The 19,536-nt window shown below is 41.5% G+C and overlaps 1 protein-coding gene across 5 annotated transcripts in view; it reads right to left on the bottom strand.

Moving 5' to 3' along the window:
• Positions 1 to 19,326, bottom strand: part of GRIP1 (glutamate receptor interacting protein 1) — a 798,871-nt gene extending 779,545 nt beyond the window's left edge. For 4 of the 5 annotated variants that reach the window (XM_056130715.1, XM_056130718.1, XM_056130717.1 and 1 more), the window contains exon 1: positions 19,221 to 19,323. In XM_056130715.1, coding sequence (XP_055986690.1) covers positions 19,221 to 19,278 — 58 coding nt within the window. In that variant the 5' untranslated portion in view covers positions 19,279 to 19,323. Of the gene's footprint in view, positions 1 to 19,220 lie in introns of all 5 variants that reach the window. The other variant, XM_056130719.1, reaches the window with a different exon arrangement.
• Positions 19,327 to 19,536: the final 210 nt, after the last annotated feature.

Raw genomic sequence — 19,536 nt, 5'->3', positions numbered from 1 at the left:
GTAGGAGGGGATTACACTGAGGTCCTTCGTGGTGGAAAATGTGCACTGGTGAAGGGATGGGTGTCTGATCATTGTATGACCGACCGAGACTTAAACTGAAAGGCTTTGTGACTGTTCTCACAGTGTTTCAATAAATAAAAAATTTTTTAAAAATTCTAGAACACATAAGCAAAAAATAAATAAAAAAATAAAATGATGACAGTTATCCATTAGATCTCATTTTCTTTCCATAAGTATTCTGCATTGTCTTACCCACAATTAAAATTTATCAAAGGTGAAAAAAAAAAAGAAATACTTCTGCTTGTCAGTTGACAGGACAACTGGGTAGCATTCAGTTGCTATAATGCATGCAAAGTCAAACAGGAGTGGGCTAGCAAAAGGAATCCCCTCAGATCCCAGTCTAACTTGACACAGCCTCAAGTTACACAACAGCAGCTCTGTTTTTGATTTTCTTTTGTTTATATTTATCTGTGAGCCATTAATTGACACGTTAAAAGCAAAATCCAAATGATGGCGTCTTTGCACGTTTTCTAAACTGAAAGTTAATAGTTTCCTGGTTTGTTTATTTTATTGTCTTGATTTAACATATATTGAAAGCCTTGCACTGAACAAAGCCATTCTCAAATGAAGTCACTGACAGCAAGAGAACTGGAAAATTGCAATTGATGTCAGGCAGAACCACTCCAAGTAGTAACAAAATAAACAGAGGTACGTGATTTAAAAAGCAATCCTTTGATGCAGGTATGTAAAATTTTGTAACAAACTTGGAGCTATTAAGTCTGACACAGAACAGCCCCAAGTGAATTTCCAGGTTATAATCATAATTAATTTTAAAATATTTTAAAATATATTGAATTAATTTTTACAGTATTACCAAACAAACAGCCTGGCAAGCTACCCTTGACGTACTCGATATGCCAAACACAGTAACAACAGAGTCTCACAATGGAGACATTACTGGGCCCGCTCGAGAAAATCGATGAACAACAGGAGGACAGTGATCAAACAATCATTTGAGCATGAAGGGTTTGTGAATGTCCCCCATCATTCTACATAAGAATTCAGGATCTCCAGGGGCTGGAGAGTTAGTACAAGGATTAAGGCACTTGGCTTGCATTTGGTCAAACCCAGTTCAATCTCCACACCAGAAGGTCCCCCCAAGCATCGTTGGGAGACACCCCTGAGCACAGAGCTAGGAGAGGTTCCTGAGAATCACAGGGTATGGTACAAACATACCTTCTTCCCCAAAATATCACCCAAAGACCAGAAAAATAACTCATAGGGATAAGTGCATGCTTTGCACATGGGAAGAGACCTGAGTTCATCCCCAGCACCACAGACGGTCCTCCAAGCACAGAGCCCAAGAGTAGCACCAAAACACAGCAAGGGGTGGCGCAGAAAAACCTCTCCCCGAAAAAATCTCTAAACAGTCTGAAAATCACCAGTTAAAAACTTCTTAATTAACTGCATTACCCACAGTAACATGAAAATCTGAACTTTGTTTTGTGTATGATCCCATAATTGGCACACTCTACTAAACAATACTCTTCTATATATAGCTACCACCAAGGACCAGCATTGCCAGGTACTTATAGTCACTTAAAATCCCACAAAATAGATATTCTTATGGCCCTTTTACAAAAGGGGAAATTGACAAGTTGAATAGTTTACCCAAAGCTGCAGAGTCCGTTAATGTAGGGGTTAGTATTCAAATACAATTCTGGTTCTAAAAGACTAAATCGCTGATTACGCTGCAGTAAAATCAACTTTCCTAAACTGTTTTCCCATCACAGAAAATGAAAATGAAAATGAAATTTGTGCTACTGCTGCAGTGTAAGGATTAAACCCAGGAACCCCTCCCCTCCCCAAATAAGGCATAGGAACTATCACTGCGCCAGATCTGTGCCTGAAAGTAGAGTTTGAGTTTTTGGATATTTCTTTTTCTTCATTCATTTTAGACATTCCAGATCTGAACAAAATGATAAGGAATCTTTGAGGAGAGAGGTCCTTGAGCCCTACAGGAATCCTCCTTAAGTTAAACAGTCTGCAGGCTGGGAAGGAGTTTAAAACAATCCATCAACAAGCATGTACTGAACACATGAGACTTTTTGTGTGAAGCATGACAAAAAAAAATAGCTGAATCGTAGAAGAAGTGATTGTTATTCTGATATTCCAATCTTGAAGGATGTGGATAAAAACCAAACATATGAGCTGGAGTGATAGTGCAGTGCGTAGAGCAATAGCCTGGCATGTGTCTGACGCAGGTTCATTCCAGAGACCCACATACGCACCCCCACCCACCCCAAGTCTTTCCAGGAGTGATCCCTAACCACAGAGCAAGGAATAAGCCCTGAGTAAACATATTTTCCAAAATAAAAGGAAAAGAAATAAAAGGAAAAGGGATATATATGTATATATACATGTATATATAAAACATCTTGGACATTTACAAAGAAATAAAGTAGGGCCATTAAGATGAAAAAAAGCACTAGTACCTAAGCAAATGACAATTTGTATATAATAGGAACCTGAGAAAATTGGTTGTTAAAAGGTGCTTGAGGGAAATGAAAATTCTGCATTTAAGTCAGTTTCCTTAATCTAAATCTGATTCACGGCTAAACTGAAATTTGAAATTATCCACAATGCAATCAACCAAATCAAGCACATGTGAAGAAAACAATATACAGTTAATAATTCATGCATATATGAAACACAACCTCAGAACAAATAATGATGCCACATAATAACACTACTGGCGGTTGGAGCGATAGCACAGCAGTAGGGCATTTGCCTTGCACGCAGCCAACATGGCCGACCCGAGTTCGATTCCTCCGCCCCTCTCGGAGAGCCCAGCAAGCTACCCAGAGTATCTCACCCGCATGGCAGAACCTGGCAAGCTCCCCGTGACGTATTCGATATGCCAAACACAGTAACAACAAAGTCTCCAATGGAGACGTTACTGGGCCCACTCGAGCAAATCGATGAACAACGGGAGGACAGTGACAGTGACAACAACACTAAAACAGCTTCCTTAAAAGCACATAAACATTGCCTTATAGGTTTGCCATGAAAGTATGCAGCCCTTTGTCTTCAGTAAAAATGGAAGAAATTAATTAAAACTACTTCCTGTGTTTGATATTAAGCAAAAGCAAATAGTATAATTAATTATTCAATTTAAGGCTGTTTTTTATGTCACACTTTTCAAGTACAATGAATTGGTTTAGAAAAATTAAGGCAAAATATACTAAACTTTATTTTACTGGCATGTTATTATACATTAGCAAATTAACCGAACTTATGTAGAACCAAAAAGAGACTGCTAAAAGCTACCTTCAGTTTTTTCTAACAGTCACAAATTTTTTTAAGTATAGATAAGAAAATATACAAATACACATAAAATACTCATATTTGTTTTTAAGTGTTTTTTCCTTAATGTAATCCTTTTAAATATAACACATTAAAATATAAATAAACAAAAGTTAAAATCTTCATTTAAAGCAACCGCATAATACAATGCAATGATGTATGCTACTATTAAGTAGTAACATATTACTGACTTTTCCTCCCATAGCTCAGGAGACCCTTGGCCATACTGTCGATTTGTGGCCAATCATACTTGTTACTCAATGCTGGGACCAAGGATAAGATGATGCTTTGGCCTTGTAGTGCTGAGCACCTCCAGGCCTCCCCAATGATCCTGGAAATTGAAAACCTAGACCAGGTGCTAGACATGTGCCCTAACTGCCACAGCATGTCCCGAACCTTCAAAAATTTGTTTTAAAATAAATTTTTATGACTTATTATAAGTAAATGTTTGATATATATATATGTGTGTTCATATACCCAGGATCACATAAAAATTTCTCAGGTGAAAAGGAATTTCAAGTGGAAAATGTCAAGAAGCTCTGCTCTAAAGAGGAGGAGATTTAAGGATCCAAATGAAGAAAACCAGTATTAAGTACTCTTGTGTGCTGTGTAACAAACTGTCTCCAAATTTATTAGTCTACAAATTAATTATTTTCATAGACACTATAGTTCTGGAATTGGGATTAGACCAAGCAAGAATGACCAGCCCTATCTCATAATGCCTAGGACTTCAGTGATGAATATAAAAGGCTGGGGTGGTTCAAAACTGGGGAGCTGAAATCATCATACGGCTCTTTCATCACCTAGCCAGTGTCTGTTTGGAAGAGTGAAGACCAGGACTGCCACCCAGAACACCCACAGGTAAACCCCACAACACTGCAGTCTTAATACTGGAGGCACATGGTGGTTCATGACTCCAAACATAAATGGTGAGTTAAAACAGAACTGGAACTTTGCATCATATCTTGGGAGTTAAACAACATCATACCATCATAAATAACCTTTTGGCAAAAGCACCCTAAGCCTGCCTAGATTCAAAATTAAAGGGGCTCAGACAAAATGTAGAAGCTACATTGAAAAGCAGCATACCATCTTTATTTCTAAAGAAAGTTTCCAGACCGCAGGAGATGAAATGTATGGAAACTTATATAAACTACTGATTAACCTATTAAATATTTGTGTCTTTCCTTTGTTAAAGCCATTAACCCCAGCATGGCTAGATTTGGAGATTGAGTCCTATTTAAAAAAAAAAAAAGTAAAGTTAAATAAAAAGTAAATTAAAAAGTTAAATAAAATCATAATTGTGGGGCCCTTATGGCACAGGACTAGTATACTTATAAAAACTGACAGTCAAGAGCTCTTTTGGCCTACATGGAAAGGAGCTGTAAGTACTCACAGTACAAAGGCAGAGGTTGGCAACTTACAGAGAGAGCTCTCTAGAGAATGGTCATAATGACATCTTGAGACGAATTCCTACCCACAGAATCCTGAGAATATAAATTTCTATATTACTAAAGATATACTGTAACACTGTAGCATTGTTCTCCCATTGTTCATCGACTTGCTCAAGTGGGCACCAGTAACAGCTCCATTGTGAGACTTGTTACTGTTTTTGGTATATCGAATATGCCACAGGAGCTTGTCAGGCTCTGCTGTGCAGGCGGGATACTCTTGTAGCTTGCTGGCCTCTCCGAAAGGGATGGAGAAATCGAACCGGGGTCAGCTGTGTGCAAGGCACTACCCACTGTGCTCCAGCCCCCTAAAGATACTAGGTCTAACAAATTTTGTTATGAAACACAAGTAAACAAATACCCTACACTCCCTTCTTGTTCAATGTAATAACTGGAAGCTAAACAAACTGATAGGGATTGACAGAGTCTGGAGATATGGCTCAGAGAATGCCTGCTTTGAAGCCAATGATACTGTAAATTCAATTCCAAATACCACCCATATGTCCCAGAGTGATCTTGGTTGCCCTACTGTTTGGGATCCCTAGTGGGTACCAGTACAAAGTGTGTGCTCTCGGTCACACCACAACTAAGGGTGCAGCCCTTAGCAAGCATTACAACTACAGGCATGCAAATATCACAACCAGTGATATTTTTTTATCCTAAAAAATCTGATTTTAAGTGCTGCTCCCCTCTAACTAACAATCCTTACACTTCTGAAGAGGGCAACATGAATCCTTATGACGATCTAAGTTTGATTCCAGAGCATTTTAGTATATTACTCTCAGTCTTTTTCAGTAAAATTCATGAATATCATTAATAGAAGACACAAATGCTCAACATCAGAAAATATGGAAGACTGACTATTCACAGATTATATATAAACAAATAAGTAAATATTACTGTTTTTTATGGATTTTAGGTCACCCCCAGCATAGCTCAGTGGCTACTCCTAATCTGTACTCAGGAGTTGATCCCAACAATGTATAGAGAACCATGTGGTGCTAGGGAGGGAACCTGGGTTTGCTTGCACACTATACTTCTAAGCTATCTCCTTGGTCCTCTACAATATTATCTGGAGGACTACCTATGTTTTCTCCTATTACTGTTTTTTTTTAATGTAAAAAAAGTTAAAAACGTGTTCATTGACTTTTTTCCAAACAATGAATGGTTATGGTATCACTAATATATGGGCCAAAAAATAAATTTTTTTATTGCCTGCTATACTCAACAACTATAAAAAATTAAGAAAATTAGCATTTCCCTAGCTACAAACACGTTCATTAATTCTAACATCAATTCATAAGAATTTTTGATAACATCTAGTTATCTTCTTGAAACAACTTTATTCAAAGTATAAAGGAATCCTTTTGCATACATCAATATCTAATATAAAATACACATTGCAATTATACTGCCAATCACAAGAGACAATATGTCAGCCCGTGGTCACACATTTTCTGATGAAATATAAAAGGCGGATCACTAGTAAACAGTTAAGGCCCTTAAGGCTGGAGTGATAGCACAGCGGTAGGGCGTTTGCCTTGCACGCAGCCAACATGGCCGACCCGAGTTCGATTCCTCCGCCCCTCTCGGAGAGCCCGGCAAGCTACCGAGAGTATCTCGCCCGTACGGCAGAGCCTGGCAAGCTCCCCGTGACGTATTCGATATGCCAAACACAGTAACAACAAAATCTCCAATGGAGACGTTACTGGGCCCGCTCGAGCAAATGGATGAACAACGGGAGGGCCTCAAGTACATAGTAAAACAACTAAGTTGAACTGTTTGAGCAGTAGAGGGCATGGGTCAAAAGCACTTGCCAGCTTCAAGCTATCATCTCAAGACCATCAGTTCTCTCTTTCCCTCTTCCCTAATCTTAGGCGGGGGAAATGCCGACATAGTGAAAAAAAAAATAGAACTCCTCCTGCCTCCTTAATTGTTCATTCACCCTTCACATCTCATTCATTCCAGCTTTATGTTTTCAACTCCAATCTGGTACTGCAGAGAAAGGAAACAAGGGCAGAGGTCTCAAAGAGATAAAAATGTAACTGTCTGATACCTTGCAAGGATTCAAAAGTCCTTGACAAGTGTAAAAGAGAGAAAAATTGGTGTCTGCCACTTCTGATATTCTTCATGGCCTAACATTAAGTCCCGTGCTTGGCACAGCAGCATTCCACATGGTGACAGGACCAGGAGAAAAGCAACCCTGCCAACAGCACCAGACACAGAGCAGGGGAAGCTAGAACTATTCACAACAGCGCACAAACTCCGTCATGATTCGGAAAAACAGTTAAGTGACTCTGGCTTCTGAGAGGGATAAAGAAATGTTGATAGGTCTGCTAGCCTAGAAAAGGTCTGAGTTTTGACAAGAAGGTCACAAGCTACAAATATCACCACCAGATACAATGGCAAGGTCCAGGAAGTCCAAGTCAGCTGCCAGGATGACATTCAAAGACCAAATGGGGACATTTCAGTGGATACCAGGGCACAATGCCCAGTCGCCAAGCACGCCAAGTCCACTGCACTCAGTGGACGCAGTGAGGGTGACATTATGAATAAAATGTCCTTCACAAGGAGTCACGCGGATAATGAGTTCTTCCTTCATGCAACACCATCTTGGAAAGAATGAAGGGGGAAAATCTTGGGACATGAACAGAATGACCATAGAGTTTTCAAACTGGAGACTAATGAATGTACTCTCCATTGAATGAGCAAATGTGTTCCCTCTTCCATAGGAATGAGATATTTAAAAGGCAAGGTGAAATCAGCCAGAAAAAAATGAACCAGTCTTCATTTATAGGTATCTTAATAATGTGTACTTTTTCAAAAATTTGGTCTGTTGACAGTCCTTGCCAAAGACTAGCTTATCACCTGTCTGTTCATGTTTAGAGGAGTAATAAACAGGAGACTAGGGTTTCGAAGTTCCAATACAATTTGACATTGTCCCAACATTCAAGGCTATGGTTAATGAGCTTGTTTCAGTGAACGCTGTATAAGTAGGTGCAGGCATGGTCAAGTTCAGTTGAAGAGTTGCCCAAAGAAAACTTACTGTGTTGAAGACCAATCATTATGTATTGATTTAAAACAATCCTTTACCTCGCAGGCAAAGAAGCAAAGAGGCCTGGTGTTCCTCAGCAGTAGACTGTACACATATGAGGCTCTGGGTTCAAATCACAGCACCACAGTAAAGAACAAAAGAAACATATATGATATATGTAGAGCAGTGTGCAATTCAATAAAGCAACCACAATAATTCAACTACAAATTAATTAGTAGAGTTTGTACTTAGAAACAAAAAGGTACCAGACATACTGACAAGAATAAAAGACTAAATATAGTGGCTGGCATGTTCATCACCATTTTGGTCCAGGAAAGCCAACACACTGAAAATAGCAAAATTCTACAGTTCAATTCTAGGGGTAAGAGTGATGAATGAAACTTTTCATAACAGTAAATATCATATTCACACTGCAAAGGAAATTCGGTTCCAGACAAAGAGCATCACATCACAAGAAAAAAAAAGTTGCTAACGTGAATGCTATTGATTTGTCAGGTGTTTGTGTTTGTATTTCATAAGTAGTATCTGCTTTGGCCTTGTGGTTGTGTGAGAGCTATTAAGTATCAGGAGTTTAAACCTGGTTTTTATGTAAGTGTATATTTAAGTGAAATAATATAAAGTTGGCAGAGGAGACCTGAAAGAATTTTTTTCCTCTTATGATCACATTGGCTAAAATATGGTGTCCACATAAGTGAATTGCATGATAAGTAATTCTAGATATATTGTATTAATTTATGTATGATATATAATATTGAAATACATGAATAAAAATGGGGGGAGTGAAAAAAATGGTTCCATATGTGATACAAAACTGAGACATAACAGTTCTGTTATATTGGACTGCAGCAGAAGCCTCACTGGAGAGAAACAAAAACTGAACAACGACCTCCACATCTGAGCTGGACTTGTAGAGTGCAGCCAGGAAAGAAGCACAATGACTGATGTATCATCATAATTCAGCTGCGTCATTTCAATCATTTTATAATAAGTGGAGAAGCAGAGGGAATCTCATAACATATTTGAATTTCACTTTGGAAAACAAAGAATTAAGATTTTTATATAATTTTCATTTTTATGGAAAAGAAGTTATGCAAATAACATCTACAGTCTTATCCAGAATGGCCTATAAGTAGATAAATGCACTTTTAAGACTCGGTCTTTCTGAGGTTGGCAAAACCCTCTACGACATTGAAGCTAACGGTATCTTCAAAGATGACATGCCACTGGCCAAGCAAGTGAAAACAGAGTTAAATAAATGGGACCATATTAAACTAAGAAGCTTCTGCACCTCAAAAGAAACAGTGCCCAAAATACAAAGCCAGTCTACAGAATGGGAAAGGATATTCACCCAATACACATCCGACAAGGGGTTGATATCAAGGATATACAAAGTACTTGTTGAACACCACAAGAAGAAAACATCCAACCCCATCAAAAATGGGGTGACGAAATTAACAGAAACTTTTCCAAAGAAGAAATCCAAATAGCTAAAAGACACATGAGAAAATGCTCTACATCATTAATCATCAGGAAGATGCAGATCAAAACAACAATGAGATACCATCTCATACCACAGAGACTGGCCCACATCCAAAAGAACAAAAGCAACCGGTGTTGGCCTGGATGGGGCCAGAAAGGGACCCTCCTTCACTGCTGATGGGAATGCCAACTGGTTCAGCCCTTTTGGAAAACAGTATGGACGATTCTCAAAAAATTAGAAATTGAGCTCCCATTTGACCCAGCAATACCACTCCTGGGAATATATCCCAGAGAGGCAAAAAAGTACAGTCGAAGTGACATCTGCACTTATTTGTTCATTGCAGCACTCTTTACAACTGCCAAAATCTGGAAAAAACCCGAGTGCCTAAGAACAGATGACTGGTTAAAGAAACTTTGGTACATCTACACAATGGAGTACTATGCAGCTGTTAGAAAAGATGAAGTCATGAAATTTACATACAAGTGGTACTACATGGAAAGTATCATGCTAAGTGAAATGAGTCAGAAAGAGAGGGACAGACATAGAAAGATTGATTTCATCTGGGGAATATAAAGTAACAAATTGGGAGACTAACACCCAAGAATAGCCAAGATAAGTACCAGGAGGTTCACTTCATGACTTGGAGGCCAGTTGCACATGCTGGGGGAGAAGGCAGTTCAGATAGGGAAGGGAGTACCAAATAAAGGGTGTTGGGAGGATCCTCCCAGGATGAGAGATGCATGATGAAAGTAGACTATAGACCAAACATGATTGCCACTCAATGCCTCTTTTGCAAACCACGGCACCCAAAAGGAGAGGGAGAACAAAAGGGAATGCACTGCCACAGAGGCGGGGGGATGGGGAGATGGGGGTGGGAGGGATACTGGGGTCATTGGTGGTGGAGAATGGGCAATGGTGGAGGTATGGGTACTCAATATTGTATAACTGAAACCCGAGTACAAAAATTTGTAAGTCTACAACTGTATCTCATGGTGTTTCACTAATAAAAATTTTAAAAAAAAAAGACTTGGTCTTTCAACAACTTTTCACCCACATTGTGTAGAAAGGCAATAATATCAGGTCTGGTTCATAATATAAGTGAGAGGTCTCGATGCCAAGAATCACCCTAACTTTACAGATAATAAAAAAAAAAAATCATGTCCAGAGGAGCACAGAAGGGCACAGAGTTTGTGCCAAAACCAAGTAATCATAAACATGACTACAAGGAGTCATGTTTTTCTGGTGCTTAAATTCAGCATCAGAAGGTATTTTAAAATGTATTCACAACACATTTAGTTGTTTTCAGAAAATATTTCTTTTTTCTTTTCATCTACTCCCCTTCCCTTCCCTTCTGGTCTTTGATGCTGTGGTAACAAATGATCATACACACTTGGTTGTGATGCTCCTAGGTGCTACCCCACAGAATCACTGGGCATTACACTCTTTACTTGTGATGTTCTCACACACTGGGGCCACAGTATTTGCTGGGTACTTGCAATATTTGCAATGCTCACACAGCTGGCTGCAGTGCACTGGAGATGTCACACTTAGATGGGATGCGAGGATCCCAGTGGCCGTGACACCAGGCTTCATAGTATACACCTGTCCCTTGATACAGAACCTAGTTCAACCTGGGATCGAACTCTCAGTCTCACACTTCTGAGAAAAACTCACCCTATTCTGATACTAGGGAAAACATTTTTCTTGGTGGTGGAGAAGCCATATCTAATGGTGCTTAGGGTTTACTCCTGACTCTTCACTGAGGGGAAAACTCAGGTAGAACTTGGGGGCCCCATGATGCTGGTGACTGAACCCAGGTCAGTCACATGCAAGGCAAATGTCCAACCCACTATACAAGCTCTCCAGCACTAGGGAAGACATTTTAATGAAAACAACTACCACTTTTATCTTTTTCGATTGAAATACACTTGAAATTTCAGATTAGTACTTGAAATGCACAGGATTATGATTGTTTTTCCTTTAGGAATAGAGAGCACATGTATTTTATATCACTTTAAAAGGAAGAAACTGGTGCACATTAAGCTATTGTCATGACTTGACTTGGCACCTATTTCAATATATTTCCACTAAAGGTAAAGGTAAAAGGTAAAGGCCCTCCCGTTGATCGTCGATTTGCTCGAGCGGGCCCAGTAACGTCTCCATTGGAGACTTTGTTGTTACTGTGTTTGGCATATCGAATACTCTCGGTAGCTTGCCGGGCTCTCCGAGAGGGGCGGAGGAATCGAACTCGGGTCGGCCATGTTGGCCGCTTGTAAGGCGAACGCCCTACCCGCTGTTCCACTAAATCACAATTAAATCATACACAGATTAGACAAAAGGGGTAAAGAAACAGCACGTTGTAGAAAGAGAACTAGGTTCTGTATCAAGGGACAGGTGTCAAGATAACTCCAAACAGGACCTAGGTCAGAGACCACACCCTTCAGATTTCTACAGCCACCTACTCACCAAATCCTCTTTTGATTGGCCTGAAACTAGGCAGTATTATCTTACCTGATCCCCACTTGTTCATCTTTCCTCCTTGAAGCTAAGATAACCTTTCTGAGGTACAAATCTGATTTCTTCACTTCACAGTTGGAACCCTTCCACTATGTCTCACGGCCTTCTAGATATAATTTAACTCTTTAATCTGGCATACGAAGTCTTCTAACCCTGCGTGAGGCTCTCCTTCTTAGCTTCTCCCATTCTATTTCCCCATCTCATGAGAAAATGTGTACTCTTAATCTTACCCCATAAGCGTGTTCATATTCTATACTTTACCCCCTGCCCCCCAGAAACTCACAGGGGGGACTGGGTAGGCAGCTTATGTTGAGAGAGCACAGGTTCAGCACTTGAAAGGTCTGAGTTCAATTCCCAGCACCACATGCCCTTCCCCCCTACTCCCAATACACATTCCAGGGCCCAGCATGACTGGAAATGACTCCTGACTACACCCCTTAAACTGTGGGGTGTGGCCCCTATCATAAAGAAAGAAAAGCTAAAAGACAAAAAAAAAAGGTAAGCCAATACTGATTCCTTTAATCTCTCATTTCACCATGCTTTGGAATCCATTAAATCACTTATTTGGTATATCTGTCCTGCCATTCCCTCCCACCTTCTAAACTCCTCTTCTTTCTAGTCTTGCTTTTTGGTTTGGGCTTGGGGTACACCAAGCTGTGCTCAGGGCTCTCTGCTACAGGGGTTCAGGGTGAAGGGAATTGAACCTGGGTTCGTTGACACAAGAAAAATGCCCTGCCCACTGCACTATCTCTCTGACCCCTCTCTCTAGGCTTTTACCACTTCTTCTGTGTCCCTTCCTAAGAGCTATCGTCAGGGGCATCCCAATTCCAATCTTCACTCTGTAGCAAACATTTCCTCTGGTTTCTTCACTGTATCTGAAGGAGGAGAGAAGCTGTATGACTCTATCACAGTATATACTCATCTTGAGAATGAGAACCATGGCAAGCGCCCTTTCCACTGTAGTATCATTCCAGCCTCTAATTAGTTTATGTAATTTCTGAAGAGTAAAAACTTATAATTTTAGCATCAGAACACTCGATGTGTTGAATTGACAGATCTTTATCAAGATATCAGAAAATAATGGTAACAGCCGTTACTAAGCCCTGAACTCATACAAACTGTCACAAACTTTCACCCCCATTCTTGAATGCTTGTTACTCTCATTTAAGCTTCTATGACGTGCGTGTTGCTTGTGTTAACTAGAAATCAAAGTTATTTGACAAACAGAAGAGAGTTGTTATTTGTGAATGACCAGAGGAACTGCAATTTAAAAATGCGTGCAATGGAAGCGAAAACAGAGTACAGTGGGGAGAGACTTGTTTTTAAGGAGGTATGGGGAGAGTTAAAAGGGGGTTAAAAATGAAAGTCTTTTTTAATGGCAGTCCATTGACTGAGAGGGAGACTCCAGAGCAATGTACTCTAATTCGTTAGGCTGTAGCACTTCTTATTGCTAGCACCACTGATGGATAGGATAGATATTTCTTTGTGATAATAAAGTAAACTTCTTCCAGTTTAAGCAACGGCAAATGAAGTGAGTGCACGCAAATGATGGCAAGTAATAATGGGTGAGCTCCTTCCACAGACTTCCCCTCACTCTAATTTTAGTTGATTGTTTTATTAATTTTCACACTTAATTTACTTTTACACTTGTCCTTAACTTAAAGAGAAAACAAAGGCTTTGAAAGCCCTGAACTAGGAAGTGCTGAATTGAATTGACACCCCCGATGCTTCACTTCAAATATCTTGTTTTCAACCACTGTACTGCATGAGGCAAAGGAATCTGCCCAGGAAACAAGTCACGTCTTCACATTCTATTCAACACCTGATTTGGTGCTTAAAGTCTAATCATTGTTGAAATGAAAGGCAGTAAGAAATTCAATCAGCTTGCATTTTAATCAGCAGCTACATTTAAAGAATTTTAAGCTTTCCATAAAACCAACAGAATTCTTTTGCCACTACGTGGCTACATAAGTAGACCGCTGGAATAAGAAATGCATACCTATAGATTATTATATTTGTATTTTGTAAAACTCTGAGTTTAAGAAATTAACCTTAATAATCAAAGATTGGAGGTGGATTCAAGCTTAAGTTTTACTTTGCTTTGGGACAGCATTCTGTAATAACAATACTAATTTGCATTGCTGTTCCTTTTGTTCTTTGTCTAAACCATCAGTCATTACACAAGATTTAATGTAACAATACTAGCCTGTGATATTTGATTCTCTTTACCAATTTCAGTAGATAATTTTCTTCATGAAAGAAACCAACCAGGTTGCCACTGATGAAAGAATTACCTGGAATTCACTGATTTGGCCATTGGACCTTCTGATAGCCAAGTTGAGAATTTAGATGAATGACTTTAAATAAAATGTTTACTAAAGGGCTGGAGCGATAGCACAGCGGTAGGGTGTTCGCCTTACAAGCGGCCAACATGGCTGACCCGAGTTCGATTCCTCCGCCCCTCTTGGAGAGCCCGGCAAGCTACCGAGAGTATTCATATGCCAAACACAGTAACAACAAAGTCTCCAATGGAGACGTTACTGGGCCCGCTCGAGCAAATCGACGATCAACGGGAGGGCCTTTTACCTTTTTTTACTAAAGAGCAAATTCACCATAGCCATTAACAATATACTAGTTTCCTAGTTTGTCACAATGAGGAAGAATACCTATTTCTCATTCATTCTTACCTCCATGGGAAATACCCTTTGAAAATAGAAAAATGTTTTGGTCAAAAAGCCATTTACTTAAATGAGTTCCTTTCAGATTAGTGAAATTATTCTACTTTAAAATCTGTTGATATTTAGGGGTCAAAAAGATAGTACCGCAGGTAGATTGCTTGCCTTGTATGCAATTGACTGGGGTTCAATCACTGGCATCCCATATGGTCTCAAGCTCTACCAGGAGTAATTCCTGCAAGCCAAGAGTAACCCCTGGGCATTGTGGGGTGTGGCCCAAATCCAAAAAATAAATAAATAAATAAAAAATATGCTGACATTTCAGTCCATAGTGTTAACAGTTAAGAATCTCATCTGGTAAAATTACTAGTTTGTCAAAAGCTCTAAAAATAATTTAGAAGATTTTCTGGTATAAATAAAAAACTACTTATGAATTGGAATTATTAATAAAAGATTAAGAGACAGTTTCTTAAACTTCTATACCAAAAATCCACACGATTTCATAATATTAGTAAGAGCTAAAAACCTCATTTCAGAGAATGTAACTTAACTACCTGTTTTAATTACCTCCTTAGAAATGGCTGCCTATGTCTTGGCTTTATAACCTCCAGCGAACTTAGTCGTTCCTTGAACATGAGTTTATTCATCTGTCAGGGAAATAGTGATAGCACCTACCTAATGGCACCTTGTGTTAAAACTGAACCGTCTATGAACATGATACATTTATTTCAGAACCCCTTTCCAAGCAGACCCTTAATGCATTTTTAATTTCTTTTCTGTACTCAAATCAAACCCTGATTTTTAAATTGAGTGTTTAGCTACACAGGTTGTGTGGGTAGGTTCACCAGATCTTGTGATTCAGAAGACAAGACAGAACAAAAACACCATAAAGACACACCACGTAAGTGCCCTGTGCTGTCTCATAGATATTTTATGAAAGCCAATTCCTTGTCTTTATAGAAATCCAAATACATTCAACCCAAACAAAAGCAAAACCTCAGAAGCAATATTTCCTACAAACGTCCAAAGTGAAGTTCTCAAGCTCTAAAACACATAACCAGAACAGAAAGGAAGCAGGAGGCAACCTATAAAAAATGCAGGATTTTCCCCAGGTGAATATAGATCTATACATGTGAACACTGAGTAAAACAAAGGTGCACCAATCAAAAGAAAAACTACAAACCAAAAGAAAGACATAGGAATTACTGAGGATTACATCTCTCAGTACTTAGACTTTCCTCAACATTCCTCTCTGACATTATCAATTAGATTAAGAAACAGAATTGTTTAATGTGATTGGAAAGGATACTAAACAGAACAGTCTACAACATCAGTTCCCGTGAAACATTTCCCCTCAAAGTGTATCAGGTGGCTCCTAAATGAATTGGGATTGTGAACCCAAGCAGAAAACTGGGGGGAGACAGAAAAATATTCTTGAATGCTAACAGTATATCATCTGACAGAGGTGAATCTTATTATGTCATTTTGGAAAGGACTTGGAAGGGACTGCCTTTACTGCAACAGCCCATATGTTACAGTGTATGCTCAGCACTGCATGCTCTAGCAATAATTCACTCAGTGTCATCTTTGACAGAGGCCTTCAAGATTGACGCAAACTACGTATGGTGAATAGGCATAGCATGAAAGTATACAGATTGGGCGAACCAGTTTTAGTATATAACAAAATCAAGAAAGCACGTTTCCAAAATTTTTAGTTGAGATTAGCATCTTAAAAAAAAAAGAACAACAACAACACTAAAAATACTAGTTCAAATATGTGATCCTTAAAGAAGCCGGCAGCCAGTATTAATTCATATTAACTTTCAGAAAGAGATTTAGCTAAATAAAATCTACATTTTTTTAAAAAAGGCTATGCTAGAGTAGTCTCCATAATGGGTTTTAGAATGTTTAAATGTAAATTGAGAGTGGAGGATGTGGAAAGAGCAATGGTTATATGAATACAACCAACCTTATAATTTAATAGTAAGATATTAAAAACTGGCTTTAGGTCAATGTTATTCCCAGAAAAAAATTAAATTGTATTTCTTTTTACCTCTAGGGCCAATATTTTCCTAACCAACCTGATGGTTGAATTTTTCTGTTTATATTTAACAAGAGCCTGACTAAACCTTATCTGAATCATTTAAAATGGTTAATGCAATGGGGGGAAAAAAGCTAAATGCAATCTAATTTCAAATGCAAATAGAAAACATTGCTCATTACAATAAAATACTTCCAAAAGGATAAGCCACGCTCAAACAGTATCCTCTGACATAGACATTAAAAGTCGTGCACCAACTCAGCTCTTTTAAACATACACACACACACACACACACTTCACTTGAAACACACATCAGGTAGAGAAGAGATTTTAACAGAAAGCACAGAACTCTGTATTCCCCATGAGTAGTAACTCAAAAAGAAATGTCACACCAACAACACCACTAGTTAGAAAAGCATCTAATAATGTATAGCAAAGAGAAACCATTAAAGTGTGTGTGTGTGGGGGGGGGGGGGGGAGTAGCAAGCATGTTCTGCTTTCTCCTATTGGAGAAGATAAGGCAGATAACCAATTTCTGACTCAGATTTTTGTTCTGCAAAAATTTCAGTCTTATCTCCACCAGGAAGATCAGGTGATCATTTTTCAAAGTCATCATACATTTCTAAAAGGTACGCAAGTACATTTTGCCACAATCCAAAAATCAACCCATTTCAGTGTTCTGAAAAACTTGTGGGCAACACAGCCAAGACTCTTTTTTGATTTTTTTTTTCTTTCCAAAAGAATACAGTGATGGTCAAATCACACTGTGACATTTAGTTGCTAGGACCAACATTCCGTGTTGGACAGAATGTTCTTCCAGTGCTTCACCTGGTTATGAATGATGGGAATTCCACTATCGACAACTTTTAATATACGATGGGGGGGGGGGGGTTCTGGTCATACCTGCTGACTCTACATTTAGGGATCACTACGGGCAAGCTCAGGGAACCACATGGGGTGCTGCGGATAGAACCGGGTTTGCCACATGCAAAGCAAGCACCCGACTGGTTGATCTATCGCTCCTGCCTCTACCATACAATTTAATAAGGCATAAGGAGGCACTTTTAAAGTAGGGGTGTCTTTCTGAGTGGGGAAGCATTAGGCCATAAAGTGGGCTGGAAAATAAATGTACATCTCTAATAAGAAAGCGGTTTAAAGGGGATGAATTTCCTGAGTCATGAAACGGGATATAAACCAAAGACAGGTTGTGCCACCTAGAGAAAAACTGGAAATCGTACATATTGGTTCTTCCGTCGTAAGCATCCTTGTGAAAGCTTGAAACTTTCGGCATGCTCGAGAACCAAGTCACCCTCCAAACCAACTCATCAAGCTGCTGGACGAAACTCCCGAGAGGATTCTGCCTCCTTGGAGTTCCAGATTGGCCTCCTGCGTTCCTCGCCCACCCAGTCACCCACGCAGCACCATCAACCTCGGCGCAGACCGTTGTCACGCAGCCTAGGCGGACCCCGCATCTAGCCTTCCAACGCCGCGTTTTCCTCGAAGCAGGCCGGGATGGGGAATAAACTCTCATGGACCCTGCCGGCCACGGTCCCCCTGGGGGCTGCGCTGTGCCACGGCGCACACCCCTCCAGCCTCGTGGGGCCTGTGTAGGAAATTCTGGTGCACTCAGCACATCATATCCAGGTTACGGAGCTGAACTCCCTGGCCAATCTCTGCACAATCCAAACACCACAAAATGACCTCCACAGAACCCCGTCTCTACGGGGCCACAGGCCTGCAACTTTGCTCTCATCAAGTCACTTCAGAAGCACCATGCCCCGCACCCCTGTCAGCCTGACATCACAAAAGGTCTGCCAGCAACCTGGCGTGGAAGAGCCGCCTTTTGCAAAGAAAACTGACGGCGATTAGAAAAACCCCGCAGTCCTGCGGTATTAACTTGACAGCCAGGACTGCGCTGGGGCATAACTCATTTCCGAGGCGTCACTCGCGACCCCAAGCCCTTCAGCCTGGGGACAACCGTTCCCCCTCGTCATTTTCTCCCCCGAGAGACCGGCGGCCGCGCTCACCCATTCCCCACGCACCCCGCGCTCTTCCTCCGCACAATAAACCTCCCACAACTTTGGGCAGGGCAGCACCCTCGAAGCCCATGCGGTGTTGGGGGACACCGTGGAAGCGGCCGTGCGAAGAGGTGCAGCAAAGTTTGCAAAGTCTCTCAAAGCCTTGCAAACCTCCCCCTCGCCCCCCGCACCCCTCCCCCGCCCCATCCCAGCACCTCCAGCATCACTCCAAGCCCCAGCCTCACAGACAGCTGATTGGGAGGGGGGAGCACTCCACGTGCGAGCGGGCCTTGGAGAAGCTGGAGTTGCCCCTTCATCCTCTCCAGAAAAATCTTTCCCCACGCGGAAAGTTCCCAGCTGCTGCGCCCTCCGTCTCCCCGTTCCAACACCCCCCCCCCCCACCACCACCACCACCAAGAAAGCAGAGTTCGCACGCGCCACCTCCTTTCTTTGCCCGCGGCCCCCGAGGGTGCGGCGCCCCTCCCCCGCCGGCCGGCGGACGGGTCGAGAGGGAGGAGGGGGGGTGGGGAGGGAGGCCCCCGGGGGGGGGGGCGGCGGCTCCCAGTCCGGACCCCCCCCCCCTTGGCTGCCTGCCCCCGCCCCGTCGCCTCACTCACCTCGCTCCTGCTCCTCCGCCTGCAAGCAGATGGGGATGTTCTTCTTCCAGCCGGGCATGGTGTCGGCTCCGCGCGCCCGCTCTCGGGCTCGGTCTTGCCGGCTCGCTCGCTCCGGCGGTCCGCGGGGTCCCCCCGCCCCCGCTTCTCGGGCCGGCTGCTCAGCGGAGCTGGGGCGCCGCGGCGGCTCCCGGGGACATCGAGGCGGCGCCGCGCGCCCCGCGCTCTCCCTCCAACTCGCGGGCGGCGCGCGGGGGGCGCCGGGCGGGCCGGGCCGGGCCGGGCGCCGGGGGCTGCAGCGGCGGCTGCGGTGCCGGGA

Source organism: Sorex fumeus, unplaced genomic scaffold, assembly GCF_029834395.1.
Source record: "Sorex fumeus unplaced genomic scaffold, SorFum_2.1 ptg000081l, whole genome shotgun sequence".
Classification (NCBI taxonomy): Eukaryota; Metazoa; Chordata; class Mammalia; order Eulipotyphla; family Soricidae; genus Sorex; species Sorex fumeus.
Note: the sequence above shows the minus strand (reverse complement) of the source record. Positions and strands in the feature narration are given on the sequence as shown.